Here is a 17,107-nt window from a genome sequence, read left to right as displayed (position 1 = left end):
ATAACTTAAATAAAAAGTCATATGTACTTTGCCCAGCTTTATTGTGCACCACCTTCAACAAACTGTAGTCCATTTCTTGTAACAAGCATCCTGCAATTTGAACGGTAATGTGATATTTGAAACATTTCAAGATGGAGATTTAGACTTTCCTCCTGCATATTTCACTGCTTCAGGTTAAAATTCAAAGAGAATCTGGATAAATATCATTCCTTTACTGAAAGAATCCCAAAGTTGAAAAGAAACTATGATCTTTATGGTTACTTTCTGCTACTTAAACCTAAAATGATCGTTATTATGAATGAATAATTGCACTGGTGTTGTATAGACTAAACGATTAATCATTCATCAAGAAAATAATCACCAGATTGATCAGTAATGACAATAACAGTTAGGTGCAGCACAACCACCCAGATTATTCAGACTGCAGCTCACACTTGGCATCAGAGGGTACCTTCTTCTGCATCTCTGCTCACATTTGAGTTGATGCTATCAAAAAGAGAAAATTCTGATAACCAGGGAAAAAAAAATATACATCTGCCTTTAGCCATACAATGAGAGGAGTGCACGGTCTTACCCAAATGACATTTTGGCCTGCTATGAAGTCCTTCAATGCCTGAAAAACTGGATCTCAGTGTGCCCCAGATGTACGCATGACTTTCATCACACCGGGATTTATGTCCATCGAGTCCTGATTTCTCAGATCTATTTCAATGCTTAGTATGAACCAACTCAGAAAAAGTGCTTCATAAACTGGTCTTAGGTGATATTTCAGGCAGTCCTCAGGCCTATTTGTCACCCTGAGTTCTTGATTGATTGATTTGAGCTGTCACATTTGTAATCTTGTAATCAAGTAAGTATGAACACACAGTTACAGAATATTTGAGGTCAGCACATATTCTTTCAACTCCCAACAATCTCTGTCAAGGCTGAAGTCAAGTCCGGGTACTTGTACTCATAACCGGCCTCTTGAGTCTTCTTTGGTATGACTTTCTGGCCCTGCGTGAGCACCACAGCCCTCTCAGAGCCCATTAGGGTGTTCATGACGAAGCCAGGCACAGGGAAAATGGTGGGCCTCCTCAGGAGCCGGCCCAGTTCTTTAGTGAACTCGTGGTTGGTGTTCAGCGCAGGCGCGACTCCGTTGAACACTTGTGGTAAAGGACAGGGAGTGTCAGAAGGGGGCTCCAGGGCGTGGGCGATGATTCCTGCCAGGTCTGAGACGTGGATCCAGGGAAACGGCTGTCTTCCTGACCCCAGAGTACCCCCGAGGCCAAGCCAGAAGGGGAGCAGCATTTGTTTCATGGCACCACCATCACGGCCCAGTACTGCTCCTGGTGGAGGGAGGGAGCAATGGATGTTTAGGAGGACACTTGGAAAGATTTTAAGGTCCAGTGTGTAGGATTTAGGGGGATATATTGGCAGAAATGGAATAAAATATGATTTCTTTAGTTTATAATCACCTGGAAATAAGAGGTTTTTTTTCATTGCCTTAGAATGAGCTGTTTATATCTACATAGGAAGCAAGTCCACAGAGTTTGCCATGTTGTATTGACATGTTGCTACAGCAGTCATCACTTTTACTGATTTGAATCACTGGGTCAGTTTGTTGTGGAGACGAAGAGGCCTGCGGATATTTTGGCTCCCACTAAAAACCTCCTGAGCAGTGATCACTGAAGGAATTCTAACCAGGAGTTCTCGCTTGCACACGGGAGAAGTTTCAGCTGGTTGCAATCTGCAATCCTCACCACTAGATGTCACTAAATCCCCCTAAATCGTACACACTGCTCCTTTGAGTAAAATTAAAGCCTTTTCAACAGCCTACAACTGAGCAGAGTTACACCCTCACTGATCACCCTAGACCCAGGTACATGTATAGCAAAATAAATTTCTAATTTCGAACAACAACATAAAAGTAGTGAGACCTTAAAATTCAGAAACAAAGCATTAACTGCTCTCAAACAGCAGTGAGCAAGTGCTCCACCCACAAAAGTGAGCACACTATTAGTCTGTATTTCTCAGTGTTGTTGTCCTTTTGTGCAAAACCTGAAAAATAAGCCTCTTCGTTAAACATGAGCATTCTGCCTGCAACGTCCTGATGCTCACTACATGGTTTCTGGACATTAAACATAAAGGATTTTCAACTGTAACTTCAAATACAATATGCACTTTTTATGTACCAGGCCTGATGATGACTTGTTTAGTGGTTTTAGCCACATCCTCAGGAAGAAGTGCCGATGCCTCCCACTCTTTCACCAGTTTAGAGAGGAGGTCAAATGGCGTCCATTCACTGTCTTCCGTATACTCAGCTGTCTGACTGGGTTTGTAACAAGCTGTGGGTCAAAAAGTAAAGTAAGAGATATAAAACAATAGATGTCACTTGCCACCAGCAGCAAATTGGAGTGTTAAGTTTTATTATTAACCAGAGACTTACCTACACCTGATACCAGGACCCAAGAGTGGGGAGGAGTGGAGGAAGCAGCAATAGCCTGAGCCAAAGTTTTTGTAGTGTCGATACGACTGGAGAATAGATCCTTTTTATAGCTTTCATTCCACCTGCAACCACGAATAAAAACACATCAGGTGAAGATCCAGTACATAAAGCAACCTCAATGCGTACAGAAATCGCATAATTAACTGTCCATTATATTTATTTTATGTGACTCTAAACAATAAGTCAAATGCAACTTAATATAAGAAATTTAAAGCTACAACTGAGCAGGACAAATACCCCTCATGGCCAAACATATGTGGACATCACAGTCATATATGTGATGGTTGAATATGTTGTTCCAAATCTATAGACATTATTCTGCTCCTGTAACAGCATCCACTCTTCTGGTGAGCCTTTCCACCAGATTGTGGAGCCTGGCTGCAGGGATATATTCCCATTCAGCCACAAGAGCATTAGAAGCTGGGCGATAAGGTCTGCCTTGCAGTGCATCCCAAACATACTGGATGGGGTTGAGGTCAGTGCTCTCTGTAGGCCAGTCAAGTTCTGTCACGCTAAACTGGAAAACCTTTTCTTATACAACCCGGCTTTGAGAATGGGGTAAACTATTTCCTTAAAATGCCGCCACAAAGTTGAAACCAAGAAAAACCTCAGCCCAACACTACTGTTTAATCAGGAGTGTCCACAAACCTTCGATGAAGCTATTTAGTGTATTAGCTACCGAAAGGAAATGGATGAAAGATTGCGGCTTTATGCAGCTGTCGCTCAAGCTGTGTTTATGTTTTGCTTACCACCGCAAAGGGTTCATTAGATTCTCTCCAGCCAAGTTGACAGCACCCTCACATGGTGGGAGACCATGAGACTCCAACTCACCCTGCAGAAGCACAGACAACAAATACAGTTTACATGACTCTGGATTTAGTGACAGTGATCTGCACCAAAAAGCAGATGTAAAACGATTCAACAGACACTACAGTGCCAAAAAGCATGTGATGAGTTAGGAGTTACCCATGAACTGAATTAACCTGAGATCATACCCATGTTATCTTCCCAGGACCAGGCTGGCGAGATATCACCGTGACCTCATGACCTTTGTTCCTGAGCAGGCGAGTCAGTTCACGGCCCACAAAGCCAGACCCCCCTCCTGCAAGGCAGACAATATAGAGAAATGCACTATGTTATAATAAATGTGAATGAGAGAATAAAACAGACTAAGATATATTTGCACTAATGTTACTGATATATAATATTGAGTGTGCTGCATTATGATGTATTCATTCACAGTGCATTGGATATAATCAATTTATGGTTAACACACTATAAGCTCGTGATAGCCAGAATGGGGCGCAATGCGCATGCGTATTATACATGCTTACAAAACAGTCCTTTAGCAAACTTAACTTAGGATGACAATTATATAACACAGTGATAATTCTCAAGGTTTAATCACGCAGCTGACGCGCATTTTAACTGTGATTTTCTTGACGAGTATAACGCACACGTAACTGACTCGGTTCATACTCAGCTGATACTCAATTTATGTCTGCAAGTCTAATATTAGCTAACAGCTAGCTAGTAGCGTTATGTCACATTGACCTTTCCAAAACGACATTTTAAAGACGTTTAAATATCTTACATACCTATTAAGACTCTCATGGTCGCTCAGTCACCTCCCAGTGTGAATTAAATAACTGACCGTAGCTGCAGCCTGCAGGTTACACAGTTTCCTTATGACTGATATGATACCACTGTGAGTGTGAGTTTTGTGTCTCGCCTTTTTAGACCAACAAGCTTTCCGTAGCCACATTGAGCTGGCCTTTTACGTCATTTTGTAGTTAAAAAACGCACTACGTTTTGAAAGAACAGGTAGCATTCAATCAGCGGCTAATCGTAGACTGTATAATGATAATATACATTTATATACTGTCGATTGGGCCAATCTATCTATCTATCTATCTATCTATCTATCTATCTATCTATCTATCTATCTATCTATCTTACTTTCTTTAGCTGGTTAACCGACGCTAATCTATTAAAAATATATGGTAATATAAAAATATGTATAGTAGTAGTAAAATACTACATATGTAAATTAATAAGAGATGGTTGAAACAAAATGATAAATTATAAATAGATAAATAAATACACTGAGACTAAAATTTTAATGTGACAATACATCTCCACGTTTTAGTGATAATGTAATATTTTTAATGGGTAATCTTCATATGCATATTAATAGATTTTTGTCCCATCTGCTTATTGGTTTGAATAAAATAAAATAAAAAATCAGCAGCCAATATAAGCAAAGACAAAACAAAGCAGTATAAACGAGACGTACAATAAATATTAAATGGGGAGAAGAAACAGCAAAATAAACAAAAAAGGAGAATATAACAATACTATAAGTCAGGGTCTAATATTACTGTATTATGATGATTGTTTGGTGAGTCCTCTAAACATTATGGGCCTAATATTTTTTCTACTTTATCTTATATATATATTTGACTTTTTGCCATTATTGATAAATATAAGTTTCATGTTGTATTTGACATCTTTTATTTTATTAATTTAGATTAATGCTGATGGATGAATGATGTCTCATTATTTGTTGCTACTTTTCAGTTTTAAAAAAGCTTTATTTTCAATTATAACATGCGTCCTTTATGCGATAAAGGGAACACGCTCTTTAAATGTTTTATTATTAAAAACATGTGTTTTATAATGAGCGACTGTGGCTTCTGCGCCAGACCCGGAAGCTGTCTGCTTTCCGACAGCAGACACGTGATTTTGATAAAGCGATAAATTGGGGCTCAGCTTCATTAACAGTCTCTCTTCCTTGTTGCAGTGATGCAGGTCGGACGTGTTGTGGCAGAGGGAGAAAAACCAACCTGCGAGAAACCTCATCGATGGTGAATATTCCCATTTTGTATCAGAGTAGTTTGTTTATGCCGCAGCTGATGTGTTTATGTGTCTGCATGTAGCTGTTTGATGCGGCTATTACCGCACAGATTGACATTGTTAGCATTGTGGCTTCAGTAGCGCCAAACCGACCGCATGGTCTGTGCTAATGAGCCGAGCTGGGCCTACAAATTATAGCTAAGTGATGCTGTCTGTGGCTCAAACTAACTTTATTAATGGCATAATTAATTCTAAGATGTGCATCTAATGTTTGCTTTTTTGTTATCATCGACTTTACTTAACTAAAAGCGCTTTGTGTTGCATTATTGCATGAATTGTGCAATATAATTAACTGATAAATAAAATGATTTTCGTGTGCAACTGACAGGCCCCAATCCCTGCGTGTTTTAGGATGATCAGCATGCACTCTGTTACCTGTTTGATAGGTTAGCTAACATTAATGAAGTCTAAAGCAAGAGTCTTGCAATATATCCTGCTTTCATGAAGGTAACGTTAATCAGTTTGTTTGAGGTGTTGATGACTTTATACTTAGCAGGTGTATGTACCCTTTTGTCCACCCCTCTTATATCAGTGACGAATGATAAAAAAAACTACACCCTTCAAAATGATTACACCTCAAACCGCTTTAACAAATTGAACATAATGACCTCAGTGAAGTTAGACTTTATTCCAAATCTGTTGTACTGGAGTGCATTAGTTTTTGCTGGGTGTACCTAATCTGGCAGCCTAGTGTAGTCTGTTTAATTATAGCTGGGAATCATTTGCACCTTCTATGGTGGCTTTTTTCATCTGCATCTCAGAGCAGAACCACCTTTTTGAATGTTGCCATGTTTGATTATAATAAAGCTTTAGCTCTGCATTACACAGTCAAACCTTAATGATGAGTTGCATGTGAGTCCGTGTTTCACCTGAACCTCATGATTATTCTTTCACTGCACTGATGGGTTTGACGTTGCATATACATCCGAGGATGTTTAGTGTGGTGCACACTGAGACTAACCCATTGTGTTTTCTTTTCAGGATGTAAGGGCAGCATTGGATGCATTTTGATAAGGTCAGTATTGGTCTTTTTGTTTGATACATGAGAGGTGCACATGATTGTACGCTGCTGTCAGCTTCTTGATCAGCCGCACCATATATGCAGCCTCCAAAGTGGCCATGCTGTTAAATCAAGACCTAACCAATATTTTTGTTTTTTGTTTTTTGTTTTTTGTTTTTTTTACAGGTAATGGGAACACTGCATGGACAGACTCCACCAGATTGCTTTGCCAGATTGCCAGTTTTTTTTAAAGTTTTAAAAGGCCAAAGTTGAATGTGTGTAGTTGTAGCGTAATTTGAAAGCCATACATATGATGTGCTGCCTGAAAATATGGAATGCATATATAATCTATCTACATGTCTTATGTCACTGTATGAACTGTGATTCACTTGTTTATAAAGCTTTTTGTTAATCTAAACTCTATTGTATAATTTGCACCTTTTTTGGAAGCTATGATGGGGAAAAATAGCTGCTATATCTTCAATAAACAGTTGAGGAAACTATTGTATCTTGTATTTTTAAGGAGGAAGCATTAATGTTTAAATGTGCGTAAAAGCTGTCTGGAATATGATAAAGACGTGGTTCAAGCTTTTTGTGTGTAGAACTTAGTCTCGTACCAGAACATTTATACTTAATTGCACAAAAGTTGCATGTTTTCTAAAATATATCAATAGGGGTATAACAGAACAGTACAATGCTTACAAAGTGCAATAACACACAATCAAGACTAAAGCTGAGAGCTGCTGTGCAAGAGAATTTGAAAATGCTAGTAACTCATACGTACTTGCACAAGTGAAAATTGAAAAACTGAAATACAGTATCTGTATACATAAGATGGAATAAAGAGGCAAGTAGTCTGTACCTAAAGTTCATTAGTTTTTATTTATAGATGGCCCAGTCTGCAAGATACTGGGTGCAGTCTGTACATAAACTTTATACAAAACTTTTAAAACATGTCAGTGTGATAGTTGGATGGGAAGGATGCAGCAGAGTCCAGCTCCAGACATGTCAAAGAGGAAAAGGTTGCAAGAGCAGATATGAGGTCTCCATAACCAAAATGTGTCATGCATCAATCTGTTCAAACCTATGGTTCAAACACGTGTTTATGATGCAACATTAAGCAGTAAGTAAGCAGATGTATTAATTTATTTGTCAACAGTTTCTGAATGTGCTTTATAAATGCTAACAAGGGGGGCTCAAAGTAAAGTGTCACCTGTTCAAGAAAATAAAGTTTGTCATGCTTGTGATCTGCTCACCAAGTAGATACAGTACTGTACATCGTATTAATGTTTTTTTCTCATTTTCTGAAACATACAAAATGTAATATAAACATGTAAAAAGAGTATTTACAGATCTACTATAAGATCAGCCTCAGTTTAATTTCTTGTGTCTGCACCACTGACCTCCAGATAAACTTGTTTCTTTCAACACAATCTACTAAACAAAATATTTGTCAGTAAGCTCTGAGCTGAAGCTTTGGTTTCACAAATTTTTAGAGCACTCTCGTTTATGCCCAATATTCATTCAATGCTCATCTCCCATTTTGTAAAGTAGGTGTGACTGTGCCATTTGCAGAGTCAACATTACTGAGTCCCATAGTCTCTTTACTCTTTTTGGTTCCTGTTTGGTCAAATGATGTGCCCTCAAAGAGCCGAGCCATGAAGGCAAAGCCGTTCTGCCTGATGTAGGACTTCCCGGCAAAGGTGTAGAGGACGGGATTGGCACAGCTGCTGATGAAAGCGAAAGCTGAAGTCACTGCACGGCTTGACTTAGTGATATGGTCCAATCTGCAGACAGACAGAACATTTTATATAACAACTAAAACTTAACTTATGTTATATTTAAGGAAAATGATATTACAATTTAGTAGCATCATTGAAAGCTTGATTTAAAAATCTTTCAAAGTAACGGATATGAAATGCTATAAGTATTTCAGTGGAGCGATTACTGAACGGGCCTGCCAGTCACTAACTCGGCAGCCCAAAGGGTCAGGAGGCCCCTGATGCTTCACCTGCAAAATGTCACTGAAAGAGACAAAGTAACCACAGAGACACACAACAGCCACAAAGAAATGCAAAACATAGGGTTGCAACAAAAACAAAGACACATAAGGAACACAAAGCAACCACAAAGATACAGAAAACGACTACAAAGAGACACACAACAACTATAAAGAGACACATAACGACCACAAAGGAACAGAAAACAACCACAAAGATACAGAAAAAAACGACAAAGAGACACACAATGACTATAAAGAGACACAAAACAACTACAAAGCAACAAAGCAGGATCAGACAGACTATCACTGTCAGATTTGAAACATAAAACATAGTTATCTCAGTATCATCAGTTATACTTATTTTTTGTCTGAATGCTGAACTGGCTTGAGGTCACAAAACCTCTAACAACCTTCTTAAAACAACTGTTAAATTATCAACAACATGGATTCATTTGAGGTTTTATTAAAAACCTTGATTAGTATTTTTAAGGTTCTTACCAGATATAGTAAAAACAATATTGTTGGTTTCAGTAGATATGTGTGGAAATTAATAGGCTTTTCTCAAATATGTCATCAGGCAAAACCCTATATGTTTTTTATGGATTATCCAGGCTAAGTCCACTACTACCCTCTGTAGATATTCAGAATAATGCATAAAACAACCTCTTTGTGATGCAGTGCTGTTCCTTGTTTGCAACTCTAGTAAATAAAATAAGATAATTTTGTTTGAGAGGGTGGTTGAAAAAGGTGAAAATCTTTTGTTACTCACCTTCTTTTCACAGGTGAATCCTCTGGGTACCACTCAGCTGCCACCTTAGACGGACAAAAACATACTCATTGTTCATTCAAAAGATCAAATAATTGATTCAACAGCAGACATTTTTTTTCATGTGATAAGTGGTGCCATGAACACGCCCTCACACACCTGCATCATGTTGATCACATGGTACGGCAACCAGAAAAGGCAGAACGTCACCACAATAGCCAGGATGAGTTTCTCGCTTCGGACCTTTCGGCGAAACTTGGTCTGCCTCAGGCGTCTCAGGATGAGGACATAGCTGGTTATGATGATTGCATAAGGAATAATGAATCCTGCCACCGTCTCCAAAGTATACTGAAACCTCACCTGCACACAGGATAAACAGATAAACAGATGTGTTACATGGATTTTTTTGTACATGATAGAATCTGTCAAGAAAACTTACTGAATCTGTTCATAAAACAAAGATAGAGCTTACAAATGTCCGTCAATATGTGTGTGATTTTTATAATTGTAGTGGGTAACTGATGGCACAAGCTTGTGAAGACAGGAGTCAATCCCTTGTCATAAGCTCAGGGTTAGATTTAGGACACTACTGTAAGAAACATCACAAACTAAAAAGAGTAGTGAGTAGGATTTAATAGTATCTAGCAGTGAGGATTGGACATGACAACCAGCTGAAACTTCTCCCGTGTGCCAAGCGTGTACTCCAGGGCAGAATTCCTGAAGTGTTCATTGCCCAGGAGGTTTTTACAGAGAGCCAAATTATCCGCAGAGGTCTCTTCCTCTCCAAAACAAACCAGCCAGGTGGTTAGAATAAGTGGAAACACTGAATAAAGCAGTTTCACGTTACAAATCAATGTTTTTCCAATGCTGTTTGGTTTGTGCAAATAACCCTATTCCGAGCCAGTGTTGGTTTGTCACTTACGAGCTACTGTAGAAACATGGCACTTCAGCATGGCAGAATCCATGACAGAGGACCTGTGACAACAATTTTCATAGAGGCCAAACAGTGGAATTACAACTCCGGGTCCACCACCTGATGCCTAGAGAGATTTTTCCCATTGACTTAGCCTACATGGCGAAAGAGACGTTTCTAAATCAGTGGATACATTTTTTTACCAGTGAGATTTAATCCATTCAGTCCGATAACATTTTGAAAGTCTCGAAGAGCCACATGACGGAATTATTTTATCCCCATTCAAGCTAATGGAGGGCTAAACCATAATAGCCCACTCAGCTGGTAGATGTCTCCCAGGGGCTTTTGACCAAACGATATTCAGATTAAATACAAATATAAAAATCATTTCTTGTTACAACCCTAGTCTACTTACATGTCGAGGCTGTGTGTGATTGGGTGCACACACCAGTCTGGTTCTATTATTTTCATCTTTGTCCTCTCTGACGTCTCGAAACACCAGTGAGGGGATAGCAATGACCATCACCAGCACCCACATGCCTATAATGACCCTCCTCACAACCTTCCTGCTGGCCAGGTTGGACATGCTCCTCGGCAGCACCACTGCCACCAGCCTGTGCACGCTCATCAGCGTGATCAGAAAGATGGAGGCATACATGTTGGAGTTGCACAGGTAGAACAGGCATTTACACATGGCGTCGCCAAAGACCCACGTCTGTTTGGCCAGGTAAACAATGAAGACGATGGTGAGGGCCATGAGGAAGCCGTCAGCACATGCTAGATTGAGGATGAGGAGGGTGGTGACTGAACGTCGTCGGATGCGAGCCAGGATGCTCCAGACAATGAAGAGGTTGCCAGGGACGCCCAGGAGGAAGACCAAGCCGAGGATGAGGGCACCCAAGGTCGTGGAGAAGTCATTGCTCACAACGCTTTTATCCTCTGGGCTCTTTGTGATGGGAGAGGAAGTAGTCCAATAGAGGTGACTGACGTTTGCCATGCTGGAAGGAGTTTTGATCCTGAGGACAAGAGACACAGATACAGCCTGAAAATGTCTTTCAAATGAAGTGAAAGCTGTTGAGTAGGAAAGAGTATTTATATTGATAATAATTGACATTTGCGTGTATGTATGTTTGATATTTATTATTTGTTTATTTGGAACTGCATTAGCAGTCTTAGAGCATGTGTCTACATGCACAGTTAGTTACTATGGGCTGTGGGTCTCTTCTCTCTTTTAGTGATGGGTGGACTGATGCTTTTCACAGTATCGTTTTTCTTCTTTCTTCTTCTTCAGTATCAATGTGTTTAAAATACATATTGTACATACATTTGTCCCTTACAAATATATATATATTATATTAAAACTAAAGTTCTATTTTCTCTAAACATCCAGAGTCAGGCAAACTTATGGATGCCTTTCTCATGGCTTCTCAGTATTTGTTTACAAGAAGAAAAAATGTGCATGCATACTCCATATTCTGTGCTGATTATTACGTGTTACTGGGGTAGAGATAGAGATCTTTGCTGTCAAAAAAGGACATTTTATCACTTCAGTTTTCTGCAGACTTTGTGTTACAAAGATACAGGGTGTTTTTCTGTCCATGGTAGCGGATGCAGACCAACTTTCAAAACTGATCAGATCTAAACTGAAGTATGCTGCACACAACTTATTATTAAATGCCAGTCAGCAGATTTTTTTTATGAAGTATTCTCTTCTGATGGTTTTGAAGATTTGAAACTGAAACCTGATGACAGATATTTCTTTTGCAAGCTTCATGATAATATTTATCGCAGTCCTCAACAACCTGCTTCAATATCTTTTTTTGTAAACTTTGATAGAAGTGTTTTCACGTATGTTGGTGTCTACAGGAACAGGCGGTAAAGGAGAACTTCCTCTGAAAGGAAACCGTCTTTTACTGTCACTCATTAAAAGAGGTAGTAAAAGAGGGGAAAAAAACCAAAATACCGTACCGGTTATTTGTTCTTACACATAACACTTTACTTCTCAAAGATGAAGATGGTAATGATCTGGAGAAAATAATGATACAACTCATGATAAACTTTACAAAGCATTGTTCATCACTGTTGCTCAAGCTGTTTTCAGAATTAGAGGATGGCTGCCACTCTGACGCAGCCTCTAAAATATTCACATCAGTCCTTGCAGGCACTAGGGCACCTCAAACTCAGAGGCAGCATGCTAAAACACGCCGAACATTAGCGGTACTGCGTCAGAAAGCAACAGTATTTCGACACAGTCTTTGATTTTACTTTCTTGTCCTGTGTCTTTCCTCTCATTGTCTTTCACATGGAAACTAGTGCCATCCAGTGCAGATGTCACAGAGGGTTGACCTTTAAGGAAAAACACAGTTCAAGATCCCTGACCCACCCTGACTACTATTATTAGCTTTATCATTAAACTAATATGCTGACTAGAAATATTAAACATGAGTGATGTGGAGAGGGTAACTGGTTCAGAAACGATATGATCTCCGCAAAACTACATTTGTGAGAACGAGGCATCAAGCCCTTATTTCCTGATTTGTCCTAATTTCCTTGCACTGGTCCCACTAAAGCAAACTATTTATTTTCCCCTGATGGCTGTGAACCAGAGTGAACGAGTAAACAAAGTCTTACATGACTAGTGGAAAAATGCAACAGATAGCTGAGTCTAAGCAACACACTGATGCTGTCAGGTGAACAAATTGTTTCTTAGGTACAATAAAACTGTTGCAAGTTTTAAAAAACAAAAAAACAAAACAGGTGTCAGGAAGCTGTTCTAGCCCACAGATGACCATGTTATCTGTTGGTTCTGTCAGTGAAAAAAAAAATCAGACAGACATCTGCAACTTGTGATCTCATGTTGCAATGGATTTGCAACATAAATGTACTGATGATGGAGAAAACTCAGATGTAATTCATGTTGAAATGACAAATGTTTGCGCAAGAGAAACTGACAAATGGAAAAAATAAGAGGTACTTTTGCAGAGAATTCCAGCAAAGATATGATTTCTGACCATATTAAGCAGTTATCTGGGTTCAAAAACCAAGAAAAACAAAACCTGAAAAGCTTTTGAAGAATCTGAAACTCACCACATCACTGCAAATGACTGCCAGAAATTGTTTGAATAAAGAAATAGCGTTTTCGCAGGCCAGTGTTTTAAAAAATAATGAGGTCACAGGTTTGTAATTAATCTGCTGCGTGTACAAAATCAAGTCAAGAAAAGTAAATTATTATTTTAAGAGGCAGATGTTTGTAAAATCTGACAGAAAATGTCAACAAGAAGTCCACACAAGTTTTCCAGTGAACATGTAGGAGTGACTGACCTTTCTAGGACTTGATGTCTCTCTGTGATGTGGGTCAGTTTCAGTTGTTCCACTGCTGCTCTTCACTCTGTCCGACAGTGTTTCCCATATGTGACGGTCTCCGTTAGCTCTGTCCATAATAAACTGATTCACATCCTGCCCCACAGGCTGCAACATGCTGTTGTTAGAGAGAGGGAGGCACAGAGGTGTGTCCTTCTTTAAAACTCTCACTCTCCCTCCCACTGACTGCAGTGCTGCATATCCATCTTCATATAAGACAAGAACCATGTGGGAAATATCTGTATAAGTATCTGTGATATAACATTGTTTGTATTAAGGCCTTTTAATATAAACAAACATGCACTCTTCCCAAAAACATGTCCCAGTGTCACGTAAAAATGCATATTTGTGTGTCCTGGGGCATTTTGTTCTGCTCTCTGAGTCAAGTGTTGCGTAATCTGAAGGAACAGAGGAGTATAGGTGATTCAAATTCTTGCACAAGCTTCCTGTGTCATGAATTCTGGGCACACAAGCACAAACATGTATACTACTAGCACACACACACACACACACACACACACACACACAAACTCATACTCACAGGTTTGCACAAGTTTCTGATACTGACAGGAATGTTGCTTTCCGAGGAGAAAGGTGGAGAAATTAAAGGAAGCCCAAAGATGAAACCTTCCATCCAAGGTTTGCTGAACATGCATGACCTTGTTCAGTGACATAATGTCTTGTTCATGCAGTTTTTACACTTACACATTGCAGACTTCGGGCTCTTAAGACTGTTTGTAATGGTTTGAACAAACACCAGAATATTTTATCACTTTGAAATACTGACTTAAAAGCTGTTGTTCAGTAATGAAAGTAAAGGCCTAACAGGTATTTATAGGTGTTGGAGAGTGCTGCTGCATGTGTGAAAAAAGTTGTACATAGCCTTTTGTGGCACCAGAAAAAGCCATGTTAAAACTGATCAAATTTTATTTTACTTTAATTTTAATTTAATTTAATTTAATTTTTTTTTGTTGTTCTCATACATTCGTTGTACACTAGCCTTTTAAACTGGAGGCTGCTGCTTTATGTGTTTTACACTCCTTACAGTTTAGAAGAAATAGCCTCTATATATGCAAACCAGCATCCACAGGTGTTCGACAGTGACTCCAACATTGTTGTCAAATTTCAGGCCAAGCAAACGTGCTTTGGGGCACACTGGGAAATTACCATTAAAAAATTCTGACATAAGAGATATCGCTTCTAACCGGAGTGTTTTAACAGCTGGACAGTCCCAGAGCAAGTGGAATTAAGCACCTTGGCTGCCACAATTGTGCCAGCATTAATCTTGATGTTTGTCATCCATCTTGGATAATCTAACAGGAGTAGTATAGCTCTGCATAGAATCTTATATTGTATAATCCTAAATCTCACACATTGTAGAAGATCAAAGCTGACCTCCAAAATATGTTCCACTGGGAAGCAGTTAGATCTGTATTTAAGTCATGCTTCCAAGCCAGCTGGACAGAAAAATGCATTAGGGGCAGCTATAGACGTTAGTTATAGGTATCTGGGACCACACCTCTTGCCAGGGTTGCCTTCTTTAGAAGTTGATCCCACTCTGGATATGAGGCAAGTACCACTCCCTTTTCACATTTCTTATTTAAAATAGAAGATAATTGAGCATATCTACAGATGTGATATTTCCCTCCAACCACTGCCCACTTTAGACTTAAATTTATAGGCCTAAATTAATGGATACATTCCACTGTATGAAAGATAATACTGAAATACATCTAGGATGCCTTGACCCCCCCCCCTTGGATCTGGGTGTGATTCATTTCTTGTAAGCAGAATTGCTTACAAGAAATGAAGCTGCGTGTGACTTGCTCCCGAAATGAATGAAGCGGGTTAAATGTGAAATTTTAGAGGGACTGATGCAATAATATGAGTAAGTCATGGTGATACATTCATTTTAAGGTCTAACTCATAGAGACAATGGTAAGGCCACCCATCTGTTGATGTCATCCTTAATGGATTGGAGGATGCCAGGGACATTTACGGCTAAAACTTTTAATGATGAGAGATATGATATTAATTCCCAGATACCTCATCCCATTTTTTTCCAGATAAAAGGGGGTGTCCATTAAATTAGATTTAAATGTGCAAGGGTTTAGTGGGGTTGCCTCACTCTTTTTCCAATTTATCTTATTCCCAGAAAAGCTGCCAAAAAAATTAATCAAATTAAGAACAGCAGGAGCTGAGGATGCTGGCTTGGTTAAGGTTAGCAAAATATCATCAGCATACGTATTCAATTTAAAATTATGATCATAAATGTTCACACCGTGTATATCATCACTAGAGTGGATACCACATGCCAGTGGCTCAAGAGCGATGATGAAAAGCGAAGGGCTAACGCCGCTGAATGTCCCAGTGTGAAAGGAAGAGTTCTGAGATTAACTTGTTGGTTCTAACAGAGGCACTAAAGACAGCTAGTGAAATTAGGACCAAAGCCAGATTTTTTAAATGTACAAAATAAATAGTTACATTCTATCTGATCAAAGACTTTCTCAGCATCTAATGATGCTGTAATAACTGGAGACTTACAGTACTGAAACTAGCTTCTAGCCTAATCTGGAAAACCCTCCGCTTATTATTTGAGGAAGGATGGTGGCTACTCATCAAAGCTGGATCCTTGGACAAATTCAATTTAAACTGATGATGGCTATAGACTATAAATTTAAGGATCACAGAGGTCATCAGGACTTATCCTCTAGATACCATGTGTGTGCAACATCTTGTGGCAGTCAACAGCACAGTTGTTGAAATATTGCAGTAAGTTTAGTTATAGAGATTATTTAAAGTGAAGTGGTCAAAATGTTATAATAATTGTGTATGCTTGGTTTTGCCATGCATGTAAACTATAAAGTAAATGGATTTGAATAAGTCATTTTAACTCACAGGGAATATCACAGCCTTTGGTTGCTACCTTTTGGCTCAGATCATTTGAGGGCACTGCTAGCATGACTTACTTCCTCCTGAGACAAGAAAGCACTTAAAAGAATACTTCACCCACAAAATGATCATTTGTGTATCAATCACTCACCACGTGATACACTGAATTCGTGAAGTAAATGTTGTTCTCTCACATGCCTCCATGATAAATGAAGAATCCAAAAACAGAGAAAAGTCTTGATGAATTAAAGTTAAGGGGGTCCGTGTTTAACAACAGCAAAACAATATCAAAACATCCATTTACATATAGGCACAATAACCGTTCATGTGTGGGAGTGTTTATGCGTAAGTGTTTTAGATAATAAGTTTTTTAATCAGTGAGGCTTGAATTGTACTACTGGAGTTTCTAAACAAATGTTTTGATATAGTTTTGCTGTTGTTGAACGCTGATCCAGAGGATTTAAATTCATCAAGTGTTCTCTGTTTTTGGATTCATTGTCTACTGTGGAGGCATGTGGGGAAAAAAAGTTTTCTTCACAAATTCAACATAACATTGGGAGAGAAATTTACATACAAATGATCATTTTGTGGGTGAGATATTTCTTTAATATTTTATCTATCTTTTAAAAATGGATTAAAAATGTATTTAACTGATTGGATGAATTTAAGGAGTATGCTGTCCCTGCAGTTGAAGAGGAATCATTTTTATTTGCAATAATTTTATTATATTTATTGCACTTACTGTAGAGAAAATACTTATTTTCTGTTGC

General features: G+C 38.8%; 2 protein-coding genes and 1 long non-coding RNA gene across 3 annotated transcripts; 1 reads left to right on the top strand and 2 right to left on the bottom strand.

Moving 5' to 3' along the window:
* Positions 1 to 12: 12 nt before the first annotated feature.
* sdr39u1 (short chain dehydrogenase/reductase family 39U, member 1) lies at positions 13 to 4,229 on the bottom strand. The gene is made up of 6 exons (XM_049598757.1): positions 4,087 to 4,229; positions 3,484 to 3,590; positions 3,238 to 3,320; positions 2,429 to 2,550; positions 2,175 to 2,327; positions 13 to 1,328 (listed from the first exon to the last, which is right to left on the bottom strand). The coding sequence occupies exons 1-6, from the start codon at positions 4,100 to 4,102 to the stop codon at positions 901 to 903; spliced, it is 909 nt and encodes a 302-aa protein (XP_049454714.1). The 5' UTR covers positions 4,103 to 4,229; the 3' UTR covers positions 13 to 900.
* A 538-nt stretch (positions 4,230 to 4,767) lies between these two features.
* Positions 4,768 to 7,143, top strand: LOC125902493 (uncharacterized). The gene is made up of 4 exons (XR_007451099.1): positions 4,768 to 4,889; positions 5,292 to 5,355; positions 6,386 to 6,419; positions 6,591 to 7,143. It is a non-coding gene; the product is annotated as an uncharacterized LOC125902493 (long non-coding RNA).
* Positions 7,144 to 7,532: 389 nt separating this feature from the next.
* Positions 7,533 to 13,557, bottom strand: ltb4r2b (leukotriene B4 receptor 2b). Its single transcript, XM_049598875.1, has 5 exons — positions 13,407 to 13,557; positions 10,501 to 11,101; positions 9,332 to 9,532; positions 9,176 to 9,219; positions 7,533 to 8,191 (listed from the first exon to the last, which is right to left on the bottom strand). The coding sequence occupies exons 2-5, from the start codon at positions 11,080 to 11,082 to the stop codon at positions 7,936 to 7,938; spliced, it is 1,083 nt and encodes a 360-aa protein (XP_049454832.1). The 5' UTR covers positions 11,083 to 11,101; positions 13,407 to 13,557; the 3' UTR covers positions 7,533 to 7,935.
* Positions 13,558 to 17,107: the final 3,550 nt, after the last annotated feature.

This window comes from Epinephelus fuscoguttatus, linkage group LG15 (genome assembly GCF_011397635.1).
Source record: "Epinephelus fuscoguttatus linkage group LG15, E.fuscoguttatus.final_Chr_v1".
Classification (NCBI taxonomy): domain Eukaryota; kingdom Metazoa; phylum Chordata; class Actinopteri; order Perciformes; family Serranidae; genus Epinephelus; species Epinephelus fuscoguttatus.
The sequence above is the reverse complement of the archived record's forward strand: the minus strand, read 5'-3'. Positions and strand labels throughout refer to the sequence as shown.

Bases quoted from the DNA above. Each gene is read 5' to 3' on its own strand.
- ltb4r2b (XM_049598875.1), bottom strand. From the start codon at position 11,082: ATGGCAAACGTCAGTCACCTCTATTGGACTACTTCCTCTCCCATCACA. The intron at 9,533-10,500 runs GTAAGTAGACTA...TCCTGTGTGCAG, and splicing joins ATCACACACAGCCTCGACAT to GTGAGGTTTCAGTATACTTT. The intron at 8,192-9,175 runs GTGAGTAACAAA...GTCTGTCTGCAG, and splicing joins GATTCACCTGTGAAAAGAAG to ATTGGACCATATCACTAAGT.
- sdr39u1 (XM_049598757.1), bottom strand. The intron at 2,551-3,237 runs GTAAGCAAAACA...TCGTGGTTGCAG, and splicing joins CTAATGAACCCTTTGCGGTG to GTGGAATGAAAGCTATAAAA. The intron at 1,329-2,174 runs GTACATAAAAAG...TCCCTCCACCAG, and splicing joins ACAAGTCATCATCAGGCCTG to GAGCAGTACTGGGCCGTGAT.